We start from the raw sequence: 26,893 nt of genomic DNA, 5'->3' as shown, positions 1-26,893 counted from the left end.
AGTGAATATGAGGTTTTATTTCCGCTGTGCCACCTAAAAGATCATTCCAAATGTTAGTCATTCTCTCCATTAACCCATTCTTCCAGACATCGGTCTTAAATTGGTCTTTCACTACTTTTATTTTATGCCCCTTTGTTCAGATACCTTGATTTACCTAAATTGTGGATTCTGCTACTTTGGATTTACCATAGCTATAACATTTAATATTTTAAGTGCTTCTACATCATGAGTAATGTTGTAAAATCAAAACGTGGTGGGATTCTTCTTTCCATGCCTCCTAGTGTAATGACAGAGGGTGAGCTGATGGTGATCTGAAGCCCAAAATAAGCTAATATGGGACAAGTGGTCTTAAATTTTCAAGTTTGGTGTTTTTATTTTATTGAAAAAGGAAGGTGAAAGTCCAAGTCCCAATTATGCAGCACACCACCAAGGCTGAAAAAGAGTAGAAAAACACTAGATCAATCAGGAAGTTGTTAGTTTGGATATTAAAGCCATTCCATTGTGGGAGCAAAGGAAAACTGATAATGGTAATTGAAAGTTCCAATGTCTTCGGGACCTGGCAAGGTAATCCCTCGCTAATTAATTATATATCTCCTTAATAAGTGACAAAGCAGGCTGATTGAAGGCAGTGCATGTCAAGGAGATTTCCTTGGAATGAGACATTTTGAGGGACAAATTGACGAGTAATTTTTCGCTGTAACTGAAGACGCTGATCAGCCAGGTGCCAGTTACCTATGAGCACTCGGCTCGCACTGCGTCTGCCGATGCAGGCATGCTTTCTGCCACAAAAACAAAAATTGCTGTAAAAACTCAGCAGGTCTGACAGCATCTGATGAAGAGTCAAGGGGCCTCGAAAGGTTAACTCTGTCTTCCTCGCCACAGATGCTGTCAGACCTGCTGAGTTTTTCCAGCAATTTTTGTTTTTGTTTCAGATTTCCAGCATCCGCAGTATTTTGCTTTTATCTATGGATTCTGCCATTGTTGATGTGCCAGTCAACCTCCTGCTGCTGCTGGCTCGTGCAGTGACCAACACTCCCCTGAGCGTTCGCTGGGAAATGCACTTCTTTGCACCTCACAGCAGGACACCTTGACCCGAAGCACCATTGCACCATGCTGAATATGAAAGTACACTGAAGAGCTCGGATCAGTGCCCAGTTAATGCAATGCAAATATACAGTTATTATTGCTACTTTTCATGCTGGTTCAGGTAGACTGGCTACCTAGAGGCTCGGTGAAACCTGAAATCATTCATCTTTGAAAGGAGGTGCGGAAGCAAATAGGAATCAATAAAAACACGTGCCAGCAAAATAAAGCGCATTGTCATTGATGCTGTAAGATTTCCATTTTTATGTATCGGTTAAAATGGTATGTGGTTTTCATTCACTCTGGTACCAGACTTGCTAGTCAGACTTCTTTGGAACAGGTTTTTAGAGTTAATAGTTTCAGTCACTGAAACTGCCGTCAGTGCAAATACGTGCGATCTCACCAAAAAGGGCAACAATTTTTTTGATGTGTATGCAGTGGGCGCTGAGGGACCAGTATCTGATGTTTATTCTTTGCAGAAATTATAAAATAAAAATAGTTCATTCCATTGAATGAGTATATCAATTGTAAAATTAAAAAGTAGTTGCATTCCGAAGGACACCTTCATTCTGCCTCATACTAATGCTGCAATGGAAGATGAGGGGCGATGCAAGTAGGATTATGTAGAAACCAATCCGTCAGCGGTTGTAACAATCACCTTGCCTACTACTTAATTAACACTTAACTGCATAAGTTGTGAAAGGAATCACTTAAGTGATAATGAGAATACTAAGAGATTCATTTTAAAAAATGCTTGCGCGCTGAAGAAGGGTCATACGGACTCGAAACGTTATCTCTGTTTCTCTCCACAGATGCTGCCAAAGCTGCTGAGTTTTTCCAGCATTTCCTGTTTTTATTTCTATTACTTGACTGTTTGCTTTCACTCAACTTTTCCACCCACTAACTGGCTGTTTTTAATGTTTAGTCAATGGCAAAGTCTGAAACAATTGAGGTGATTTTGACCTAATTCAGAAATTGGCTGCAGGGGCACGTCTAGGTAATGACACAATTTTTATGCTAAGTACTTGTGTGCAGTAGCTGATGCATTTAAGTATACGAATATTTGAGTGTACATAATAGCGCAGTAAATCCATGGGGGGAGCAGGACAAATGGAGAGATTGTGGAGGAAGCTGACTCAAAATTAGGGAAGGCCACAGTATTTTCAATGGTTAGATTCACAGCTTAGACTTCTATATATTATATATATATATTATATATAGAAGTAAGTTGTATATTTTTATATATTTTATATATATTATAAATAGATAAAATGTAAAAGGATTACAATGGCAGGACAGCTGGGATCCCATGTTATGTTGGATGCAAAAGTCCCAGATGGTCTGAGCAACCAATTTCAATAAGTGGCATTGCATTCACTCATGCTCAAAATTACCCAGGTGGAGAAAAAGCGATAGAAATACCACAAGGAACTTTAGGATTTAGATTCTTCAAAAAGTTTTCCAGGAGCTGCATAGTATTAAATGGTATTTACAACACAAAAACAGGCCATTTAGCCCAATAGATCCAAGCTGTTATTTATATTCCATATGAGATTCCTTCTACTCTATTAGTTAGGAAGTAGATTAAGAAGTAGTAATCTCTATGCCATACTCAAAATAGTATAGGGAACAGCATAATTAGAGAGGGTGCAGTTTACTGGAATGGCACCAGAGATAAAGGACTTTGGTTATGTGGAGGAACTGGAGATGCTGGGATTGGTCTCAGTGTAAATTTGGAGACTCTGATGAAAGGTCATCGATCTGAAATGTTAACTCTGTTTTTCTTTTCACAGATGCTGCCTGACATGCTGAGTATTTCTAGCATTTTCAGTTTTTATTTCATATTTCCAGTATTGGCAGTATTTTGCTTTTGTCCAATAGGAGAAACTGTTTCCAGTGGCAAAAGGGTTGGTGGATTAAGATGGTCTGGCAAAAGAACCAGAGAGACACAAGGAAACATTTGAGACATCAAATTAGCGATTGGATCGGATGGTGATTACATTACTGGATTAGAAATCCAGAGGCCTGACTAATGATCAAAGGCATGATATTCAAACCCCACCATGGCAGTGGGGAATTTCAATTGAATTAATTAAATAAAATTGTTAATTTCAGTGACATTGATCAGGAAACTATTAGATTGTTGTAAAACCCATCTGGTTCACTTTAGGGAAGGAAATCTGCCATCCTTACTTGGTCTAACCTATATATGACTCCAGACCCACAGTAATATAATTGCGTTCAAGAAAGTTTTTGAAGAGCCATAAATGCTGGCCCTGCTGCATCCTGTGAATTAATTTTAAAAATCTGAAAGGGTGGTGGTACTCAATAGCACTATTAAAAGAGAATTTGATAAATTTTGGAGGGGAAAAAAATTACAGAGCCATGGAGAAAGAGAGTAGGGGAATGGGCCTAATTGGACAGATCTTCCAAAGAACCAGCACAGGCATGATGGGCTGAATGTCCTCCTTCAGTGCTGAATAATTCAATTATTGCAGCATTGGAGGAAAGGGCTCTGAATTCTGTGGCATTGCGACCAATTTTGGACAGAAATTTAGCTGTACTGACATGAAGTTCTACAACTGAATAGAGTTGGGACCAATAACTGAGGACATTAACTTGAGCAATGGGGAGGTTTTTAATGAATATATTGGGAGGGGGTGTATAAAGCAAGCAAGCCAGTTAGCAGTTTGAAAGGAGCAGTGAGTGGACTCTGTTTGTATTGGTAATAGAAATATTTAAAGAGGTTAAACAGAACAGGGTAGTAAAAAAAAGAGAAATTGCTGAATCAAGGAAATCTGAACTAAAATATATGTACATCAATGCACAGACTACAGTTAGTGACATTTTGGAACTGGAATCATTGATTAAAAAAGTGTTAGGAAATAGAGATATTTTAAGTAAGCTATATTTGTATTAGGAATGAGTTTTAGCTTTAAAGTTTAAGTTTTATTTATATTTCTGAATCTGTGTGTTAAGAAAAGGTCAAGTTGAGTTTTAGTTTCATTTTAAAAGGTGCCCGCATTTCCAATGAGTGTTAATTACTATAAGAGGAGTTAAGAAAACACAAGAGTAGAAAAACTGGGCTGTTGCCTAGCAACAGATGTCCAGAGAGGCAGGCCCCACCCACAGACATACAGCAAAAACCAGAAACAGCAGTTTTGATTTGAAAGCTGTCTGAGTCCAGTTGGTTTTGAAAGTAGCTGCCAGGAGAGACTAGAGCAAAGGGGGACAGACAGCCAGTCCCAATCTAAAGAAGAAAGTTCTAAAATCCAGGGGAGTGGAACAGGACAAAGTTCCAAGCAGACCTTTTAGTCAAGGGAAGGACAAGAACCGGGAAAATGTCCTGTTCTGTGGAAGCGAAAGTAAGGAGCAGAAAGGAATGCTCCAAACTTCAAGCTTAATGGAAGCAGATTTAAAGCAAGAGGCCAGAAGGTCCAAAGGGACAGCTGAAGTTCTGTAACTCTTTGCTATGGGCATGTGTAGCAATGGTGTACTACTGACAGCTAAGTTGGTGAGAGAGAGTGCATGGAAGAAAGCTTAATGCATGCGGGGACCTAGGGGAGAGGAACATTTGAAGGAGAGTTCAAAACCCTGGGGGTGAACTCTTGCAGAAGGCTCTGTGAGAAAGCATCAGTTTGGGAGAAGATTCCAAGGCAAGTGCTTAGAAAGTGGAGGTTGGAAACCCTCAAGTGAAAGATGGGGTTCAGTGAGACTGGCTCATGGTGTAACAAGGATCTGGGGGGAATTGAGGAGAGATCCATAGCATCTGTCTGGGGTGGCATCTGTCACTTGGTTTCAGAGCGTGGTGTGTCTGACCACAGGTTGCCAGTTGGTTTATATGGACTGTATTTACTGTGAACATTAGAATATAAGATAGCTTTTGTAACTTGTGTTACCCTTACAAATCTGTATATATCTGTAAAGGTATAGTTGTGGGTGAAGGAGTATTGTAATATAGTTCATTTTTCTTATTTAATAAATGCTTTATGCTTTTGTTAAAAGTTCATTAGCTGACTCTGGTGACTCTGTTCAGTAGCCCCTCTCCATGTATCTAAACAAACAAATAAAAGTTAGGGTCTATCAAGCTGGGTTTCACCCTGGGATCAGATTTATCCAGTGGTAACCTCAGTTGTGAATTATAACACAAGAAAATAATCACAAAATTGCAGTACCTGAAGTGTAGCAACAGCTTGGAAATAGATAGGCAATTACAAAAATGGGAAATACTCAGCAGATCAGGCAGCATTTGATGAGAAAGAAAGAGTTAACTTTTCAGGTTGTTGATCCCTCCTCAGAGTTAAATGTCTTAGAATTATCAGTTTACGCATAGAATCAGGAAAAAGTGGAAGTAGAGCTACAGGGGTGAAAAATCAAAAGGAGAAGCCTGTCCTAGAATTATTGTCATTAAATGATAAAAAGCGATGATGGTGCAAAGCAAAAGGGGGTGGTAATGGAACAACAACAATTTGTACTTATTTAGCGCCTTTAACATAGTGACCATCCCAAGGCTCCTCATAGGAGCATTAGAGATTTTTTTTTTAATTGGCACGTCTTAAAAGAAAAGAGAATGGAAGAAAAGCAGAGAGGTTTAGGTGGAGAATTCCAGAGCTTAGGGTCTAGGCAGCTAAAGGCACGGCCACCAATGATAATAGTAGGCATCTACCTATCTTGGGAAAAGGTGGACTGCAACTAGGGTGCATGTCACTTCTGTATTGAACATTGTTTATTGTGACAGTAGAGGCTAATTCGTGAGTGGCAGTTCCACAGCTGGCATGGATGAATATTGACCTGAGGTTAACTGATATTTTTTCCTTCCGCCAAGCTCTTTTCCATCACTTGGTTGTTTCTTTTGGCCTCTGCTTTTTCCACATTCTTCCTAACTGCTTATATCCAGTCACTACAAGGACTTGCCATACATCAAATCCTTCCTCGTCAACTTGAGGTTTCGCTTATAGACATCATGTAGCACAGACATGGGTGACCTATTGGTCTTGCACTGATAGCAAGCTCGCCATAGAGCATGTTTTTGGGAAGGACCCATCACCCATTCACATAACCCAACCAACCAAGTTGTCGCTGACTCGAGGGAAAACTTGCTGGGGATCATTGCACACTGGTGTATTTTCACATTCAGCATTCTTTTCTGCAAGGAGGTGCCCAACATATTTTTGAGGCAGTGGAGGTAGAAGCTATTCAGCTGTTTTTCTTATATTGCATAAGTTGCCCACTCTTCAGTACTGTAAAGGAGGGTGCTGAGAACATACGCCTGCTACATGCAGATCTTTGTATTTTTGGTCAGTTTGCTGTTGGTCCACACTTGCCTTTTCAACTTTAACATGACAGCTGCAGCCTTGGCGATCCTGGTGCTGACTTTGGCATCAAGGGATATACAGGGGTTACCAATGGTAGAATGATTAAAATCAGGGATGCCCAAAAAGCTAAGATTGGCAGTGTGCAAACATCTTGGAGGATGTAAGCTTGAAGGGGCGAGGGGATAGAGGGTTCTGAATATAAGGATAAGAATTTTAAATCTAATCTTTTCTTAACTGAGAGCAAATTTGACCAGAGACCACAGGGTGATGGGTTAATGGGACTTGGTGCAAGTTAGACCATGGGCAGCAGAGTTTTGGATGACCTAAATTTAGAGGACACAAATGGAAAAAGCAGCCATCAATGCAATGGAATAGCCAAGCCTAGCAGTAACAAGGGAATCTATAAGGGTTTCAGCAGCAGATAGGCTGAGGTGGGATGGAGTCAGATTATGTTAGGGAGCTAAAAATAGTTGAATATAGTGACGGGGCAGATGTGATTGCAAGCTCATCTCCGGATGAAATATAGCCCCAAGGTTGTAGACAGTTTGGTTTAACCTCAGGCATTTGCCAGGGAGAAGATCAAGTAGTTGACTAAGGAAGTGTGTTTCTGACTGGGACCAAAGACAATGGCTTCAGTCTTCCCAATGTTTAGTTGGAGGGAAAACTATATTGCTCATCTGGTACTGGATGTTGGACAAACAAGCTGACAATTTAGAAAGAGTGGGGATTGGTGTTGGGGGGGTGTCGAGTGAGACAGTGATAAGGTGGAGCTGTGTGTTGACAGTCCATGTGTTTTTGGATAACAGCAGAGGGGTAGTATGCAGACAGAAAATAACAGAGGGCCAAGGATAAATCTTTGGGGGACACCAGAGGGAATAGTGTGGGAATAGGAAGAGAAACAATTCTTTGGCTACAATTGGATTGATAGGGATGGAGCCAGGTGAATGCGGTCCAACCTAGATAGATGATGGTGAAGAGGCAATGGAAGATTGTTTGGTCAAATATGCCACAGGCTGCAAACAAGTCGAGGAGGTATAGATACCCTTTGTCACAGCCACATAGGATGCTATTTGTGATTTTGATGAGTGTGTTTCAGTACTGCTACAGGGATGAAAACCTAATCGGAGGGATTCAAAAACAGATCCGGGAAAGATGGGCACAGATTTAGAAGGCAATAGAACGTTCAAAGACTTTGAAAAGGAAACGGGGTTAAAATGGGCATTAATAGAAAGGACAGTGGAGTTGATTTTCCGAGAGGGTGATGACGACAGGTTTGAAGAAGAATGGGGCAATAGCTGAGCAGAGAGAACCATAGCATGGGACCCAGGAAGGAATGTTGACTGATCAGCACTTTAGCAGGAATAGGGTCAAAAGAGCATGAGGTGGGTCTTGTGGACAAGATGAGCTTGGAGATGGCACGAAAGGAGAAAGGAGAGAAACTAGAAAAAAGCATATGCTTACTAGTTCAGGGCTAAGGCAGCGAGGGAAGAATCATAAAGAAACATGAGATGGATCTAGAGGAGCTGTAATGGTAACAGCAGAACCACTGCTGGCAGCTGCTGTTTGAAAATATGGGAGCAAGGACTGCTCCCCCCACCCACACACCGCCACCCCCCCACTCCCCCCCACCCCCCCAAGACCATGGTCAACTTGACAATCACCTCTGACATGCTTTCCACAGAGCCTTCCTTTGCAAACATAGGAGATACCTCCTTCCTTCCCACCACCCAGGACCCTAAACAGCCCTTTCAGGTGTAGATGAAACAGCAATTTATTGATACTTTTTTTCAGTTTAGTATACTGTATTCACTGCTCACAATGCAATCTCCTCTACATTATGGAGACCAAATGTAGAATAGATGATCATTTTTCTGTCCACAATTGTGAACCTGATCTTCCAGACCATTGCCATTTTAATTCCTCATCCCACTCTGACCCCAACCTCCTACAGCTTTCCAATGAAATTCAACAGAAGCTCAAGGAACAGCACCTCATCTTTCAATTGAGTACTTTACAACCTTTCAGGCTCAACAGAGTTCAACTTCAGATCATTTCCACTGCTCCCATTAATTTTGCTGTTGTCACTTATACCTTCTTTAGACCAATCTTTTGTTTTTTCACTTGTGTCATGTCTACCTCATTTTGTTTTGCACCATCATCCTTTTGCCATTTAATTGTCCTACCTTCCATCCTATTACAGACCTCCACTTTGGCTTTTTCCAATGGCCTCCATCTTGCCCTGGCCCTGTACTTGCTTTATTATTAAATCTCTATTTCCAGGTCTGATGATAATTCAAGTTGAAAGGTTAACCCTGTTTTTCTTTCCACAAATGGTGCCCGACATGCCAACTCAAATTTACAGCAAGATGTGTAATCTCGAAGTAAAATTGAACCTTGCATATGATCTTGCTCTGTAACCTCAGAATTTTATGACTTAAAGTTGTATCAGTCCTTCTGCTTTTGTTTGGAGTTGCCTGCATCCTGGGCTCAAGATGCTCCTAACACCCATCTCACACTGGCTCTAACAGCTCTGGCTTGGTGGTGGGCGGGGGGCGGGGTGGCGAGTGTGGGGTGCAGGCAGCTGTATGTCAGTGCCTGTGCAGAAACCTGCAGCAGGGGTCTGGGCTGTGGCTTGGATTGGTTTTCATGGTGTTTCCCATTCCAGCTTCAACTTCGCCCATCTTTATCACCTTCCTAGCACTGTGGTCTGTTGGAAGTCAGTGAGCATGACACTGCCAGTGAACAGTTGCTTCTGAGGGCTTATATTGTAAATACAAGCCATCTCAAAGCTGCTGGGTATGTGCAGTGGCTTGAAATGAGACAGGAGCAAACAATTACTTTCAAAATACAAGACGGAGATACACACAAAACAATTAAAAAATAATATACAAACCCATTGATAACTTAAAAAGCTGTAAAAATTACATTTACAATTGAGACACACAAATGCAGCAATGAATATAGAAATACCTTTATAAAGTTTATAAGTATTTGATTTTGCCTATTTTACACAAATGCATTTATTAACAGATATTAAGTACATTCATAACTAATACAAGTGCAAAGACATTAAAAATAATCATAGCCTAACTCATTTGAGCATAAGAGATATTTGGATCTGACAGACTGATGCATATAAATGCATTAATTTAATGATGCACCCACTCCTCTCCCTGCCCAGCATTCTGTTTTGCATACAATACCTTTTGCTGCAGGCTAACTGACCTCTGAGAATATAAGAATATTATGTGGCATTTGCCCACTCCACCTCAGGTGTATCAGATCACAGTTGGTCTTTTCAAAAATGTTTTCTGTAAAGTATTTTCAGATGCATTAATATAGTTTTTGTAAAGAGTTCTGATCAGTTAGAGATTAAGAAAGAGGTTTATAAACCAACTAACTATATGAATTTATGTTTGGAAAAGAAAAACAAATCATGATTTTTACACCAAATCTCTTGATTTTCACAAGTTTGTCTCATGATTTAAGAGATGGTGGGAAGAAAATGAAAACCTATTTGGACTAGTATGGGTTAATGGAGAGCCAGCAAGGATTTATTAAGGGTAAGCCTTCAGAGTTTTTGGTGAGCTATCAGGGAGAGTGCTGCAGTTGATTTTGTGTATATGAACTTTCAAAAGGCATTTGATTAGGTAACACCACATAATAGGTGTGTTCATAAAATTGAAGCCCATGGGATAAAAGGGACAGTGGCTGTATGGATACAAAATTGGCAAAAGTAAAGGAAAACTGAGTTGTGATGAATTGTTGTCTTTCAGGGAGGTAAACAGTGGTGTTCCCCAGAATTCAGTACTTGGATCACCGATGTATTTGATATACATTAATGGCTTCCATTTGGCGGGGTACAGGGTGCAATTTCAAAATTTGTGGATGACATGAAACTTAGAAGTGCAGTAAACAGTGAGGAAAACAGTAATAGCCTTTAAGAGGATATAAACAAGCTGGTGGAATGGGAGGACTTATGAAATTCAACGCAGAAAACTGGAGAATACATTTTGATAGGAAGAATAAGGACACAGTATAAACTAAATGGCACAATTTTAAAGGGGATGCAGAGCAGCCTGGAGATGCTTGTGCACAAATCCTTTCATGCCAAATCTGTATAAAACACTATTTTGGCCCCAGTTGGAGTATCCTGTTCTGGGCACCACACTTTACATACCTCCTAAAGATTTGAGTGTATACCAAAGAAATTTATTAGAATGCTTTCAGGAATAAAGGATTACACTTACATGGATAGACTGGAGAATCTTAAGAGCAAAAAAGGTGAAGAGAAGATTTGATAGAGGTGCTAAAGTCATGAAGGGTTGATTCTATTTAAAGAGAAATGGCTGAAGGATTGAAAAGCAGTGGGCACTGCTGCAAGATGATTGGCAATAGAATACACTACCTGATAGGGTATTGGAAACAGATTCAACAGTAGCTTTCAAAAGAGAATTGGATAGATATTCAAAGGATAAAAAAATTGCAGGATTGTGGGGCATAAAGACAAGGATTGGGACAAATGAGTTTCTCTGCTGTCTATTCTATGATTCTAATGGCTGCAATGGTCCTAAATTTGAAAGTTGGATCGTTCCTTTCAGTACCTGGCAGTCTCACTCAAAGACCATAAGATGGTGATATGGGAAATGAAAAATATTAATACTGGTGCAGTCAAGTTTCAAAGTTTGGAGCTGAGTTTTTACTTCCCACCTAACCTATACAATACCTGATGTTGGAATGTTAATTGCGACATTAAGTGCCTGAAATAGAAAATACTGCTATTCCCTTAGCCCCGGCATTCCTCGCCTTGAGAATAATTTACACAGGAAAAAAAAAACAATTAAATAATGCAGGAGCAATTGTTTTGTTCTGTTCAGCAGTTTATTAACACCTCATGATAGAACCATACAAAATCTTTACAGGTATCGTATCACAGCAAGAACCAGTTGCATGGATACACAAGATGTCCACTGTCTGTACGACTGGGCTGCAAGACTGCAGCAAGTGTGGCTTGTTGTGAAAACTGGCAACAACAATACATTTTGAACCTGTACTTTATATCTTTCCTTCCACTTCCACAAATGCCATATAAGCATGCAATAAACCAGTATGTCTACATATCTGTAGTTTCAGTCTCTTGCCTGTTCTTAGGTTTAACATTCAATTTTTCTTTGTTTCCAAAGACTAAAATAACTGCAGCTTTCCAAACACAAATGTTGCCAAATTGGTGGATGTTTTTTAAAGAAAGCAAAAGTGAGTTTTGTAAACTGTGTAAAAACGTGTTTTTGTGAACTATGCGCTACTTTTAGAGGCTGCTTCAGAACTTCTCCTTTTAACATCCCAGTTATAAACTCTTGCCATATCTGAAAGACAGCTGGTTAAGGAGAAATCAAACATATTATTGACACTTACAGTGGATTCAATGCTGACAACTCCTGAATGCCACTAGATTTTCCGTTAGTAAAAAGTAAGCTTTACAAAAGGAAGAGCTCCTCAAATGGTTCCCAAAGAGCCAAGATAATCTAATGTTTTATCTCTGGTTGTTGAATATGGTGTGTAATCGTTATGGTACTACGTTTGCATCCCAGATGTCATGGGCTCAAGTCCCACCATGGTACATTATGAAGTTAAACTCAACAAAAATGACATAAAGGATTGCTATGAAACCCAGTACAATTAACAAAGCAATGCCCTCCCCAGCGAAAGAGCCTGCGAGCTGTCTGGTCTGGTATATTTTTGACTTTAATCGCACAGTGGTTGGTTCTTAATTTCTCCAGTATAATCTTTGCTCTCTCTGCCATCCTGGTCGATCCCCTAGTATGGGCCCATCTCCTTCAAGTCTATGGTTACAGGTGTGAGTATCTTGCACATAATTAGTTTACCTAATCATCACCAGATCTGGATGAACAACAACTTGATGCTTACTTTCTTCTGCCACTTCCTCTCAAACACCTCTCGGATCATCTAGAACCAGGATAATGCTTGGGTAATTTTCTTTGGTTTCTCTATCGACCTTCATGTCCTCTCCTAGCTCATCTCATTCATGAGACCCACCTCTTACTCCCTTCACCCAGTTCCCCAAATTGCTGACACCCTCAACCCCCAATTTTCCTTCCTGGCCCCCAAAACAGCTGGCATTGTAAACAGGAACATAGAAACAGTTAGATGAAAAAAGATTAATATCCACCTCTACTATCCTGGTAGCGAATGGAGTTTTTGATTAATCATAGCAACCAATCTCTATCAATTAGTCTACAGCAGACTCAAAGGGTGGTATGTCATGAATCTAACTTTTTTTCATTACATTATTGGGGATTATTGTAAAGTAGGTTTATGGGCATGAGTGTAGATGATTTTGTCTTTATGATTTAATTGAATTAGAGTCAGATAGACTGCAAGCTTGAAATTATCAAAAGTAGTTAGGGGTAAAAGGCATTTGAAATGCTAATGAGTAAACATGGATGAGGGCTTAGCGTAGGAAAGAAAAGGAAATTTGCATTTGTAAATAAGTGAAGGGGTTATTTGGATTTCAGGGGGATGATAGGATGTTTACAATTAACAAGATAGGCAAGGGCAAGCAGTATGTTTATTTCTCACAAAGGTATTGACCATATTGGCAACATGAAAGATTTTTATATTGTGGGAAAAGTAAATTTCCAAAGACATATAGAACAATGGAATTTACAGATTAAAGAGAGAGAAAACATACATAAAAAGGGATGGAAGACTACGTAGAGAAGTGGTCATAAAAAATCCTGAAAGGTACACTATGTGACAGACTTGGAGGAAGCCGCTAGTGACTTTTGCAGAAGTCTGCTATGTCTAGTAACTAAAGTTGTGTTAAAAAGCCTTTGGAATTCCACTGTCAAGTGGGTGCTGTGGTAAACTTGCTGGCTTGCATATTTAAATTTGAAATCTATTCGGAACTGTTGCCTTAAAAGGGGGTGTGTATTTGTGAGTCAGGTTAATTCGGAATTTTGGGATTTGTTATAGTTTTAAGTAACTGTAATCATATGCATGCGCTTGAAATCTTTTATTTTGTTAATAAATGTTTTAATTTAGTTTTTAAAAAAATCTCTAAAGCTGTTAGTGGACTCATTACTTTTGAGTTCAGGGTACACATCTTCTGGTAATAAGTACAAATGATAGCGTGGCCAAGTTTCCCTTTTGGATTTGGTCCGCCTGGCACACATCACCTGCCATGTCATAACAGGTGCACTTTGGGAACCATGGATTCGAGGTTGCCTTTTTCTTCCTAAGCTTTCTACACAGTTGTTTCTCAAATTAGTTATATATATTAAATTGCAAAATGTCATTTTCTAATAAAAAACATTTTTATTTGAATAAATCAATACTAACTGCTTGCAGGCTTCCTTGAGTCCATTCCACAGGTTGACTACTCACTCATTAAATATTGTTAACGCAGATTAGTATTTAATAGTGTCCTCTGGTTGTATTGGACACTGAGCGTTGCTGCAGTTTGGGATATGCCAGTACCACTCAGCTCTTGATTTCATTACAGCTTTGATGTAGGGATGAACATAAGAGCTGAATGCTAGATATCAAGATTTCATTCAACTGAGCAGGGCATCAAGGAGCACCAGCAAAACTGAGGACCAGGGAAAATTCTTGAGTTGTTACAAACATATCTGAAACACAGGAAGATGGCTGTGATTTTTGGAGGCCAATCACTGTAGCCCCAGAACATTGCTACAGGAGTTCGTCAAGTCAATATCCTCAGCTCTATTGCCAGCAGCTTCATAAGATTGGGAGTGAGGCCGTTTGCTAATGATTCTATATTGAGCTCCATTCAGAACTATTTCAATAACAAAGTAACCTGGGCTGACAAATGACAGAATAATATTCAGGCTTGGGATGACAAATGGCAGAATATTCATGCTTGGGATGACAAATGGTTATCTTCCACAAGGGAAAGCCCAATTACTTCTCTAACTTTCAACTGTACCATCAGTTTTGAGTTCCCGGTCAGCAATATTTTGTTAGTTACCATTTATCAGAAGCTTAATTGAACCAGTTTAACTGATAGTCTGTTTACAAAACCAGGGCAGGGGTTGGGTAGCTCTGCACTAATTGGCTCACATCTTGACCTTGCAGAGCCTCTTCCCATCAAGGCAGCTCAAGTTAGGAAGGCAGTGGAATACTTACCACTCCCCTGGATGGGTGCAGCCATAACGACATTCAACATGATCAACACCATCAAGGACAATAGTGTCTACCTGATCAGCATTCCTGCCATTACCTTAATATCCAATTCTTTTGTCACTAGCGCACTGTTGATTGCATTCTGTACTATTTGTAGCATGACTTTGAACATAAAACTTGCCCTTAATCATTACTGGGTCAAAATATTGAAATTTCCTATCAACGACCGTTGTGGGAACACTATCAGCACATGTACTGCAGTGGTTCATGAAGGTCCTCCATCTCTGGAAATGGCAATAAATGCAGCCCTCCTAACATTGCCCATACCTCGAGATCAAAATGAAAAAAATAACATGATTTCAGCTGGAAGTCCAATACAATTGGCCCTAATACCAATCAATCACAGATGTGGAAAAAAAATACAGCCAAAATCCTCCTTCATGATCATTATCCATGTTAGCAATGCACATGTAGACAATGCATATGGATTGACTGATGTACTGAAGTCAAATGCCTACCAATATTCACCGTCTCAAGTCAAGCTTGAATAACAACTGCTCAAGCGAGGTAGTGGAGAGCATCCCCCACCCATTAAATTGTTTTTCACCATGATTTAATGTCTTCAATAGGAAGAAAAAAAACTGAAAAAGAATAGAAGGGCAACCAAAATATTGTGCCACACAGTGGGTCTGTGTCCATGGCTCTCAAGCATCCAAACATTCTCAGCCAGCCTGGACTCCTTGTGATGGCACTAGGCCTACATTTTCCCTCTGGTATTTTAAAATAATGAATGGGTTAACAAAGACAAACTTTTTACAGAGTACCGAGTGATTCAGGCCATACATCATAGGTCACCTTCAAGTAAAATGCACTCTATCTCAACAGCAGTAAATGTGAGACTAGGTAAATAAGTAACTTATATGTTACAAAGAGAAGGTGGCCAGAGATACAGTGATACATTTAAGCTTCAAATAGCTTAGTTCTGCACAATGGTAAAGGTTTGTTCACCAATGTTGGGTATTCAAGTGAAGGCCAAATTGCTGTCTGTGGATTTCTCTTTACCTTCACCATCCATATTTTAATATACAACTGCACGGATTATTCAAGGCAATAACTGTTGCTTGTCTTAAGCACACTACTGTATGGAGATACACAGTTGGGCCTATCACTATTTGTCCATGAAAAGGGAAGGAAAAATTCAATGGCAAATCTGAATTGAACTACTATATACCTCCTCTGTCAGATTGAGAGTGGTACACATCCTGAGAAATACTCTTTTATCCACCTGTCCTCTCAGGCAGTCAGTTTGCAACCTGGAATTAGCCTCATGTGACAAATGATAAAAGAAATGTGAACAGAAGTCTCACAAAAAAAATAAGAAAAATAATTAAATTACCATATCTCCCAATGTCAATTTGGTATAAAGGATACTGACTTCTGTGGTAGTGAACTGATCTCGAAGGAAGTCCAGGTCTTCTTCTAGTCCTTCCAGATTACGGGTTGCAGTTGTCAGATTCTTCTCGAGTAATGCTCGAGCCTCATCAATATCATATTCAAGCATTACATTAGCCTACGGCAAGACAGAGACACTACTTATTTTTCTGTCAATCCTCCACACCCATCCCTTGCCTTCGCTGACTCCTCAAAGTATGGTGCCACATGTGCCAGGGACTTAACATAATTTCTTGTTTTCCATTAATGAGCAGGATAGTGAATGCTAGCAGACTAATCGCTGCTGTGGTGTCACAATTGGCCCTGCCCACATTTGATTTCCATAGATGCACTGTCCAGCAAAGGCCTCTGAATAGCGATCAAGAGCAAGACCTATGGCTGATTCTTGGCATCCAGGGATGCCAAGGTCAACAGTAAAGATCCTACTGCTACCCAAGTGGAGATTTCTTACTCAAAAGAGAACAAGAACCTCACCCATATGGGTCAGTTACCCATTTCCTTTACAACTAAGCCAAGGTGCAGGGGGAGGAAGGGAACTCTTGGCTGAACTATTGTACTACTGTTGAAATTAACCTTAAAAATATTTTTATTTTTATGTAGTGCACGGCTGCTGACAAAAATATTCTTAGCCTGAATAGTGTGAATCTGCAAATAACAGAGGTAATGTTTAATTTTTAATTTAGAGCTTTTTAAAAATTAATAGCTTGATTTTAAATTTCCCCTGAGAATACACACACATACATTCAGAAACTTTTTTTTTTAAGTAACAGTTCTATAATGTCAAAAAAGGTACAACTGACCAGGCATAACAAGTATTAACCTCATCATCACTGTTAAGTTACAAGTAATTCATTCTACATAGTCCTCTTCCTCCCAGCATCCTCATTATATTGGAAATAAGACATCATACTTTCTCCTCTAATATTCTTTTCAAGTATTCCAACCTCTTTCCCCATGTTCCCTTTCTTTTACAATCTACAGGCTTGCAGAACCCATGATTACTGCCACCTAACTACTGTGCCATGATCTATATTTTCTCTCTTACTCATTTCAGCTTTGGCAGTATCCTGTGGCTCCACTTGGACTTTCTTCAAGGTTACTCAGTATTAAAGAAAAGAAACATAAGCACCCATGAAAGTTTTCTGTCTCCAGGTGTACCAGGGGGACAATAAGACATACTGAATTGTCTTTCTTACATACCGTATATATTGTTCATTTTTGCTGGACTGGTAAGATGATGTACACTACCCTTGAAAATAAGTAAAAGGCTGTTTATTATGACAATTTTATTGACAATTAGAATTAAGGTATACCTATCATAGTTTTAATTGTTTACAGTAATTGTAGGCAAGAGATTAGGCTTTATTGCCTTAACTTCACAATAACATACCACAGATCTTATTCCGTATGTCTTTACAGAAGTAGAAACTGCTTACTGTTAGAGATGAAATCTATTACATTTCTAACTTTGTCCAGTTCTGATGAAAGCACATTGATCTGAAATATTAATTGTTTCTCACTCCACAGGTTCTGCCATACCTGAATATTTTCAGCATTGTGTGTCTGTAGTTCAGATTTTCAACATCCACAGTATTTTGCCCGTGTATGTTAGCAGAAGATAGACTTTGGAGTGGCCATTCATAATGCCTGTACCTCAACTATTGCCCAAATTCACAATGGGGAAATTGCACAAAGGAGAAATATCAGGAAGAGTTATTTCTGATGATGATCCTGCAGACTTTGCTCCCCATACGTTTTGCTGCAACACACAGCAAAAAAATGCTGTACAAGAGATAAACCATGGCTTTGAACTTACCCCCAACCATAAGCACACTTTGTCTGTAGGAGTGATTGATGCTTTAGCATACAAGTTATCTGCGAGTAAAAACAGCGTCTCCATTGGATCTGTGGAATCCTTAAAAATAAAAAGCAGATAGATGCAAAACTGCATTACTGATGAATAAACTAAGCTCTCTCTTTCATTTCTGTAAGAAGCACATCATCCACAGTGGCCCTGCACATGGTTACAGCAATGCACTTTGACACTTAAAAAGTTATGACAAAAAATGTAGCAGGAATAGCAAGTTGGTTGATGAGCAATAAACAAAAGATTCAAGTGGATTACGGATATTGTTTGGATTGGAGATCGGTCAGAAGCACCTCTCAGGTCAGTGCTGGGTCCACTTTTGTTCTTTCTCTATATGATTTGGATTTGAGTCTTGGTTTTAATAGGGAAAGAGGACTTCCTGTGGATGGGGAGCCAGTGACAAAGGTTTCCTATTAAAAACTGTCGCAAAGAAATTTTAAACAGAAGTTAAGAGAAATTAATTTATGCAGAATGATTAAAGCAAGGAGTATTTTGCGGAAAAATAGAGTTGAAATGAAGGACAATAGAAAGTCATGGGGAAACAGCATCATGGTTATGGGTATGTGAGGCAAATTTGTCACTGCCTGTGAAAACTTATACCTTGATAGCAAGTTTCAAAGAGGTGACAGAGGGGCTAGCACAGGTCATTGGCCAACTCCAGCAGGAGAGAAGAAAAAAACACTTAATGCTATATTCTTGTCAATTCAGGCACATCCTGGTGAAGGTTATTTTTACAATATTAAAATTCAACATTCTGAAAATTCTTTATCTCCAGCTACTCATTTGCCCAAAACAAAATTAAAAAAGCTATTTGACTAAGCATGTACAAGAAAACAGAAAAAATAAATTGAACAGCAATGGACAAAGTAACTGACAATCAGCCAGCTTTACATGAAGATTTACTGAGTTTTACCTTTTTCTTCTGCATGTGTTTTAAAATCTCTAACGTTTGTTTAATTTCTGGGATTTGACTTTTTAGCCTGGGGGAGGGAAGAAAAGATGACAAGTATAAATGGTTCTGTTGACCAAAAGAGCAATGCTTTTTCAAAGAACAACTTTTATCTATATAGTGCCTTTAACATAACAAAATATACAAGACGCTTCACAGCAGCATTATAAAACAAAACATGATAACGAGCCACATAAAAAAAATATTAAGCAGGTGCCCAAAAGCTTGGTCAAAGAGGTAGTTTTAAGGAGTATCTTAAAGGAAAGAAGTGAGGCAGAGGGGTTTAGAGAGTGAATTCCAATGCCTAGGGCTTAGACAGCTGAAGGAATGGTGGGGCAATTAAAATCAGGATTAAATTTAAAGAAACCATAATGAGAGAAGCGCAGATATCTTGGAGGGCTGTGGAGCTGGAAACAGTGGGTGGTGAGCTCATGAAGGAATTTGAAAACAAGGATAAGAATTTCAAAAATCAAGGCTTTGCTTAACTGGGAGCCAATGTAAGTCAGCAAGGACAGTGGAGACGGGTGAATGGGACTTGGTGTGAAAAAGGACATCGGGCCACACTCCTTTGGATGACTTCAAGTTTACAGATGGTAGAACATGGGAAGTTGCCAAGGAGTGCGTTAAAATAGTCGTCTAGAAGTAACAAAGGCGTGGATCAGGGTTTCAGCAGCAGATACAGCAGGGGCAATCAGGTGGCTTTGCAAAGGTAAAAATAGGCGGTCTTGGTGCTGGCATAAATAGGTGACGGGAAGTTCATCTTGGGGGTCAAATATGACATCAGTCAAGGAAGCCAGGCAAGTAGAAATCTTGAGAGAAACAAAAGGTCTCTAGTTTTTGCATTACACCACATCAGAATACAACCTAAATGACTACACCAAGGAAGCTGGGCATTATTTACATTTGAAAGTGCCCGCATGCATAACCAATTTTTTTGTTAGCATTCTCTAGTGCCAATATTTTCACAATGTAGGAAATATTTAGTTTTTAATTTATCTCCAGCAGCACAAGTTCAGGATTCTGATAGGAATTAGGATGTTTTTTTTCCCCCTAGCCCCAACATCCTTTGGTTACTCCTGGTTGAAAAAATTGCACAATCATGTTTCACTTCCCCAATATATATATGACAATAGATTATCTTAGATGGTTTGTTTGTAACTTTGGCTTTGACAGGCACAATGCTTGGATATTTTTTAATCAATAGGTGGTGGTGCTGCTCCTCTTTGGTCAGAAATACCCAGGCCAGTGGTTCAAACATACTTGTTTCACAATTATATTCTCTTAAAATACATACAGTTAGCATATTTTTCTTGACAGCTGGCATTTTTGCAAGGGTCAGTTTTTAGTCCTTGGAAACACAGCTAGTTTTTGGTTTTAATGGGAAAACTGATGGAATTTGAGAATGTATTTGTCAAAACAGAAGTATCCCATCTAATAAAAATTGAATTTGGCTTATTCAGTTAATGCAAAGCAGCAGCAAAGAGGTACAGGAAGGTTTTCTCTCACATAACCAAACAGTACAAGATCACTTGGGTGTCTTTCTCAATCACAGAATAAATTGAAAATCCATTTTGATGTATTAAGAACAGTGCACTTTTAACATACTCAGCTAAACTAGCTAACAATCTGGATATTTTTGCTTCCAGGCAATTTATCCTCTCACCTTCTTTTCTTTTGCGATAGATTCAGTTCCATGAACTTGTATTTTTGGTATTGCTCGTCTAGCCTCCTCAGCACTAGGTCTGCTGTCTCATTACCTGGCTGCTTCATAAATGCAATAACATCTTCCTGGGAGACAGATGATTAAAAAAAACAAATAACCAGATTAAGGGATGGACTTGTAAAATGAAAATCACTTACGCGCCAGCAAAAGATGGGAAAGAAACAAATGAGAGGAGCTGAGTTGTATTGGATCTCCCACTATCAACATCCTGGGGGGAGGTGGAGGGTTACCACTGACCAGAAACTTAACTGGAACAGCCATTTAAATACTGTAGCAACAAACACATGTCAGAGGCTGGGAATTTTGTGCCAAGTAACCCACCTCCTGGCTCCCCAAGGCCTGTTCACCTACAAGGCACAAACCAGGAGTGTAATGGAATACTCTCCACTTGCTTGGATGAGTGTAGCCCCAACAGCGCTCAAGAAGCTCAACACCATCCAGGACAAAGCAACCTGCTTGATCGTTAGTCCATCCACCACCTTACACATTCACTCCCTCCACCACCGAAACAGTGGCAGCAGTGGACACCATATACAAGATGCATTGCAGTAACTCACCAAAAGTTCCCCCAATAGCACTTTCCAAACCAGCAGCCCCTACCATCTAGAAGGCCAAGGGCAGCAGACTCATGGGAACACCTCCCCTCCAAGTCACACACCGTCCTGACTTTGAATTATATAAAATTGTTTCTTCATTGTCGTTGGATTAAAATCCTGGAACTCTACACCAGCAGTTCACCACTAACTTCTCAGGGGCAATTAGGGATGGGAAACAAAGGTTGGTCTTGCCAGTGACACACACATCCTATGAAAGAATAAATAAGAAAATGCAGCACAGAAAAGTTCCCAGGTTTGACCCTGCTGAGGGAGTTAGCTTTGGCAGAGATCTGCAATCAGCTTCAGTACAAGGATGGTAATATCAGCAAGGGTTTCCTCTCCTGATTCTAGTCATTAGAACATAAGAATAGGAGTAGGCCATTTAGCTCTTCAAACCTGATCTGCCATTCAAAAAGATCATGGCTGATATTCTACCTCATTTATACCTTTCTGCACTATCCCATATCCCCGGATACTCTTATTCAAAAATATGTCAATCTCTGACTTGAACATACTTGATGACTGGCATCCACCATTCTCACTGGTAGAGAACTCCAAAAGCTCACAACTGAGAAAAGGTTTCTCCTCATTTCAGTCATAAATGATTATCCCTTTATTCTGAGACTGTGACCCCTAGTTCTAGACTTTCCAGCCAATGAAAACATTCTCCTAACATCTACCCTGTCAAGTCTCTAAAGAATCTTACATGTTTCAATGAAATCACCCCTCATTCCTCTGAACTCAAATAACGGCTTTCATTTTTAATGACCCTCAGAGAAGAAATTCCTCCTCCCAACTTAAATGGGAGACCCTTTATTTTGAAACTGTGCCCCTCCACCCCACCCAAGTCCTAGATTCCCCCACGAGGGGAGGTATTCTCTCCGCATCTACCCAGTCAAGCTCCCTCAGAACCTTAAATGTTTCAATAAGATCACCTCTCACACTTCTAAACTCCAATGAGTATAGGCCCAACCTGATTAACTTTTCCTAATAAGTCAAACCTCTCAGCTCTTTCATAAAATTGCATTGCCCCTATCCAATCATATTTTATAAGTACAGCTCCCACTGGAAGTGCAAGTGGGCAGTGAACAAGAGCAGGATTGGGTCAGTTGTAATCCCCTTTCTGTGGTCAAGTAACGTGACAGTAGTCACTGTCTCACCTTATGCATATATCATGGCCTTCTCTGTAACAAAACACAATTAAAATTGTTATATCTCCAATAAATGTTTGCTTGCTAGCACATAACTGACCAATTCACAGCCAGCTGACTAGAATGCCAGTTACCCAAATAACAACTAGATTTTTAAAAAATTACATTGTTTATAATACACACTGCAGAGATGTGTGTTGAAAAAGCAGTAGGCAGACTTCTAGTACGGTAGGTAATAAACACGAGGATACTTGGTTTTACAAAACATATTGTGTTCAAGATCATAGAATAAGTCACCTGTGATATAGTCAAAATGAATCATAGGTTCTCCATAGCTTCTGATTTTTTTACAAAAATCCAACACCTAAATGTACTGATACTCTAAACTAGCTGACAATTTAAACATTTTCACTTCAACAACAGCAACAACTTGCAGTTATTCAGCGCTCTTAACATAGTAAAATATCCTGAGGCACTTAACAAGGGACATTGTGAAAAAAAATTTGATAGGAGGCTACAAACTGAGATAGTAGTACAGAAGACAAGAAGTTTGGTCAAAAGGGTAGGTTTTAGGAATATCTTAAAAGGAGAGAAGGCGGAGAGGTTTAGGGAGGGAATTCCAGAGCTTAGGGCCTAGGCTGCTGAAGGCTCAGCCACTAATAATTTAGCGATTAAAAGAGATGTACAAGAGGTCAGAATTGGAAATGTGCAGAGATTTTGGTTGGGTTGGTAGAGTTTGGCAGAATTTACAGGTGAAGCCAGAGGAATTTTAAAACATGGTTGAGAATTTTAAATATTGCCAGACCAGGAGCTAGTCCAGATCAGCAAGCACATGGATGATGGGTAAGTGGGACTTGGTGCTAGTTAGAATACAGAAATAATTCCTAACGATTAGCCCCTCACCTGCTCATTTGCAATAGATTCCACTGCTTGAATTTGTATTTCTGGTATTGCTCATCCATTCTTCTCAGCACTAGTTTCATTATTTACTTTACAAATTATTCAGATGGATTGCTGTTCTCCATCTAAAAGATTCTAAGCCAACAGATGGAATTGTTGGGGCACAAGCATTTATCCCATCCTAATGATAAGTAAACCATAGTGAGTAGTGTTAATCGAGTTTTGTGGGGTGTAGCAGAAAGCATGGACTATAGAAGCGATTACTAAACATTTGGTATCACATCACTGACAGCTATGTAGAACATACACTGGCCTCTGACTTTCTTTATCTAAGACAACTACAGTTAATTAAATCCAGTTTACAGCAAACCTGGTACTACAGAAAATGTCTTTCAGAACTGTTGGGGAAGATTTTGTGACAAACAGCAATAATGTTGACAATTGACAGGATAAATGAAGAGAAATATTCACACAGAAATTGGACTGGACAACAATGAAATATTTTGACAACATGAAAAAAGATTAGCGGACAGAGCTTAATTGTATACTAGCAGGTCCTCTGTGGCATTGCTTACAGCAAGTTGTAGATTGAAGTGTTATGTCAAATATTATTTCCAGGAACAGCGACTGAGTAATGCTGGGCTGCTCAGGCTCACTACCAGCCCTTTTGCAATTCCTGCTATTTTTTTTCAGGGGTAATCTTCACTTCTCTTGACCACACAACTGCCATTGTGTTGTCATACTATAAGACTACCATTGTGTCATAGCCAAGTTACAATTTCTACTGATTGAAGATGGTGACGAACAAAGCCAGCGTTTTCAGTACATGCCATAAATTCTGCTCCAATGACACTGATTTCAATCCCCTTAAACGTTTTCTGCTCCCACTGTACTAGACCATTCCAAACCATTGCTCCATTGCAATCCTAACTCACCCCCAGCCAATCCACTGCTGAAACCCTCTCCCTCCTATGTTGGTCATCTCTGAACATATCTATTCCAATGTAACCTTGCTGGACTCTGATCCTATATAAATTGCATCTTATCCAAAACTCAGCCACCTGCACTATGTGCCATTCACCAATGGCCTTGCTGAGTGATGTTGGCTCACGAACACCCAACACATCAAGTACACAATTCTTGCCTCTTTCAAATCCATCTATGGCCTTGCTCCTCTGTCTTTGCACCTTTTCAACCCTTAGATCCTTCAGCAGTCTTCGCCTCTGCCCTTTGGGCATCTTTTCCTCTTTCTTCTCACCACTGGTTGCAGAGGCTTCAACCGCCTTTGCCCTACTCTCTGGAACAGCTCACTAAATATCTCCATCATTCCATATCTCTCTGTGCCTTTGGAACATTACCAAAATCTATCTTTTCATCAAGTTTTTGGTCAACATTCCTAATTTTCCCCCTGCCTAAGTCACTTAAGTATTTTTGCTTAAGCCCCCTCAGACATTTTCACATTAAAAGCACTATATCAGTGTAAATGGTTAGGAGTGTACATTATGCTGATAGATACAATTTTCTTTTATTATTTCACAGGACAAGAGCATCACCGGCTAGGGCAGCATTTTATTGCCCATCCCTAATTGCCCTTGAGAAGGTGGTGGTGAGCCACCTTACTGAACTGCTGCAGGCCATCTAACGTAGGTACATCCACAGTGCTGTTATGGAGGGAGTTCAAGGATTTTGACCCAGTGACAATGAAGGAATAGTAATATAATTCCAAGTCAGGATGATCTGTGGCTTGGAGGGGAACTTGCAGGTGGTGGTGTTCCCATGCACGTATACCCTTCTTCTAGGTGGTAGAGGTCAGGGGTTTGGAAGGTGCTGTCAAAGGAACCTTAGTGAGTTGCTGCAAAGCATCTTGTAGATGATACACACTGCTACCACTGTGCATTAGTGATGGAGGGAATGGATATTGGAGAATGTGGATGGGTGCGAATCAAGTGGGCTGCTGTGTCCTGAATGGTGTTGAGCTTCTTGACTGCAGATGGAGCTCACTCATCCAGGCAAGTGGAGAGTATTCCATCACACTCCTGACTTGTGCCTTGTAGACTGTGGCAGGCTTTGGGGAGTTAGAGGGTGAGTTACTTGCCGCAAAATTCCAGGCCTCTGACCTGCTCTTGCAGCCACAGTATTTATTTGGCTGGTCCAGTTCAGTTTCCGGTCAATGCTTCAGCATATTGATAGTGGGGGATTCAGCAATAGTAATGCCCTTAAGCGTCAAGGGGAGATGGTTGGATTCTCTCTTGCTGGAGATGGTCATTGCCTGGCATTTGTGTGGCACAAATCTTACTTGCACTTATTAGTCCAAGCCTGAATGTTGTCCAAGCCTTGCTGCATGTGGGCACAGACTGCTTCAGTGTCTAAGGAATCTCAAATATTGAACATTATGCAATCATCTACAAGCATCCCCACTTCTGACGGTACGATAGAGGGAAGGTCACTGATGAAGCAGCTGAATATGGTTGGGCCTAGGATACTATCCTGAGGAACTCGTGCAGTGATGTCCTGGGACTGAGATGATTTGACCTCCAACAACCACACCCATCTTCCTATGTGCTAGGTATGACTTCAACCAGTGGCGAATTCCCCACGATTCCCACTGACACCGTTTTGCTCGGGCTCTTTGATGTCACACTCGATCAAATGCTGCCTTGATGTCAAGGACAATCAACCTGACCTCACGATGACAAAGCTTAAAGCCACTAACTGAGCGGCTCAGGAACAGGTTGTCCAAATTGCATTCAAAGCACAAAATGTTAAACAGTGAAAGCTGAATCACAAAAATATAACAAATCTAGCCCCATGCACCCTCTGTTACCCACTACCCCACCCCACCCCCAGATCTTAACACAATCCAGAGTGCAGAAAAGACCTTTCCATGTAGAGTTCCTGCATGTTTATGCTATTTTGGATTTTCTTTCTCCTCTGCTTTAAAAAAAACCCATTTTCCTAAGCAGTCCTGTTATCTCTTCATAATCACCAATCTCTTCCTTTCAACGGATCTAACCCACCCCCCATAACTTCTCTGGTAAGGTGATGAAGATATGGCTCTAGGTACTATCAGCAGTCTTTGTATATCTCGCCCAAGTGGCTTGAATGTGTAAGTCTGAGTAATGAGTGGCAGCAGACTGTTTGATCGTAGACAGCCGATGCTGTGCTCACAAGCCTCGCAGGAGTCACTGGGTAGTCAACAGCAACAATACGTCTGCCTGATCGTACCCCTCCCCAGCTCACCGGAATTGAAGCATTGAGGAGGCCAGTCCCAGAATCTGGGACCAGCCGGGCTGGAAAGCTCAACGGCTGTGCAGTTAATCCCTGAGCTCAGGGCCCACCCTTACAATGAGGCAATATTTCCACGAAAGATGAAAGCTGTATTCCTGCTAACAGTGAAAGCTGAATATCCAGCACCCGGAGAGGCAAGCGGCGCCTCACTAATTCCCGGCCGCACGTCGCCATGGGGACAGAGCCACTCCGGCTCCCGCAGGCCTGGGCCTCACACTCTCCTCGTTAAGAAGAAATGGCTGCAAGCTCACCCAAACCCAATCCCCAAGACGATCTTACCACAAACACAGCCTGGGGGATACCTAGGTGCTTGCGGCCGCTCACAGCCGCGTTGCTATCGCCGCTCCCACTGGTGGTCGCCATCTTGGGGCAATCTGACGTCTTTTGAGTGACACGAGCCGGTCGG

At 40.4% G+C, this 26,893-nt stretch overlaps 1 protein-coding gene across 4 annotated transcripts; it reads right to left on the bottom strand.

The window, feature by feature from the left end:
* Positions 1-26,893, bottom strand: vbp1 (von Hippel-Lindau binding protein 1). Of its 4 annotated transcripts, none has more exons than XM_041196032.1 (6): positions 26,767-26,844; positions 20,493-20,617; positions 18,794-18,860; positions 17,830-17,928; positions 15,958-16,131; positions 1-33 (listed from the first exon to the last, which is right to left on the bottom strand). In XM_041196032.1, the coding sequence occupies exons 2-6, from the start codon at positions 20,597-20,599 to the stop codon at positions 16-18; spliced, it is 465 nt and encodes a 154-aa protein (XP_041051966.1). In that variant the 5' UTR covers positions 20,600-20,617; positions 26,767-26,844; the 3' UTR covers positions 1-15. The 4 variants fall into 4 exon arrangements, with proteins under 4 accessions (XP_041051966.1, XP_041051965.1, XP_041051967.1 ...); XM_041196031.1 differs by lacking the exon at positions 1-33 and adding an exon at positions 11,266-11,761 and having other exon boundaries at positions 15,993-16,131; positions 26,767-26,893; XM_041196033.1 differs by lacking the exon at positions 1-33 and adding an exon at positions 11,266-11,761 and having other exon boundaries at positions 15,993-16,131; positions 26,739-26,840.

The sequence above is a fragment of the Carcharodon carcharias genome, chromosome 9 (assembly GCF_017639515.1).
Source record: "Carcharodon carcharias isolate sCarCar2 chromosome 9, sCarCar2.pri, whole genome shotgun sequence".
Lineage (NCBI taxonomy): Eukaryota > Metazoa > Chordata > Chondrichthyes > Lamniformes > Lamnidae > Carcharodon > Carcharodon carcharias.
This window is presented reverse-complemented; position numbering and strand designations above follow the sequence as displayed.

What these genes read in the sequence shown, in the direction of transcription:
- vbp1 (XM_041196031.1), bottom strand. Translation starts at nt 26,850, where the DNA reads ATGGCGACCACCAGTGGGAGCGGCGATAGCAACGCGGCTGTGAGCGGC. An exon ending in TCCCCCAGGCTGTGTTTGTG is followed by an intron (nt 20,618 to 26,766) that starts GTAAGATCGTCT and finishes TCTGTCTCCCAG; the next exon opens with GAAGATGTTATTGCATTTAT. An exon ending in CTATCGCAAAAGAAAAGAAG is followed by an intron (nt 18,861 to 20,492) that starts GTGAGAGGATAA and finishes TCCCTCCCCCAG; the next exon opens with GCTAAAAAGTCAAATCCCAG.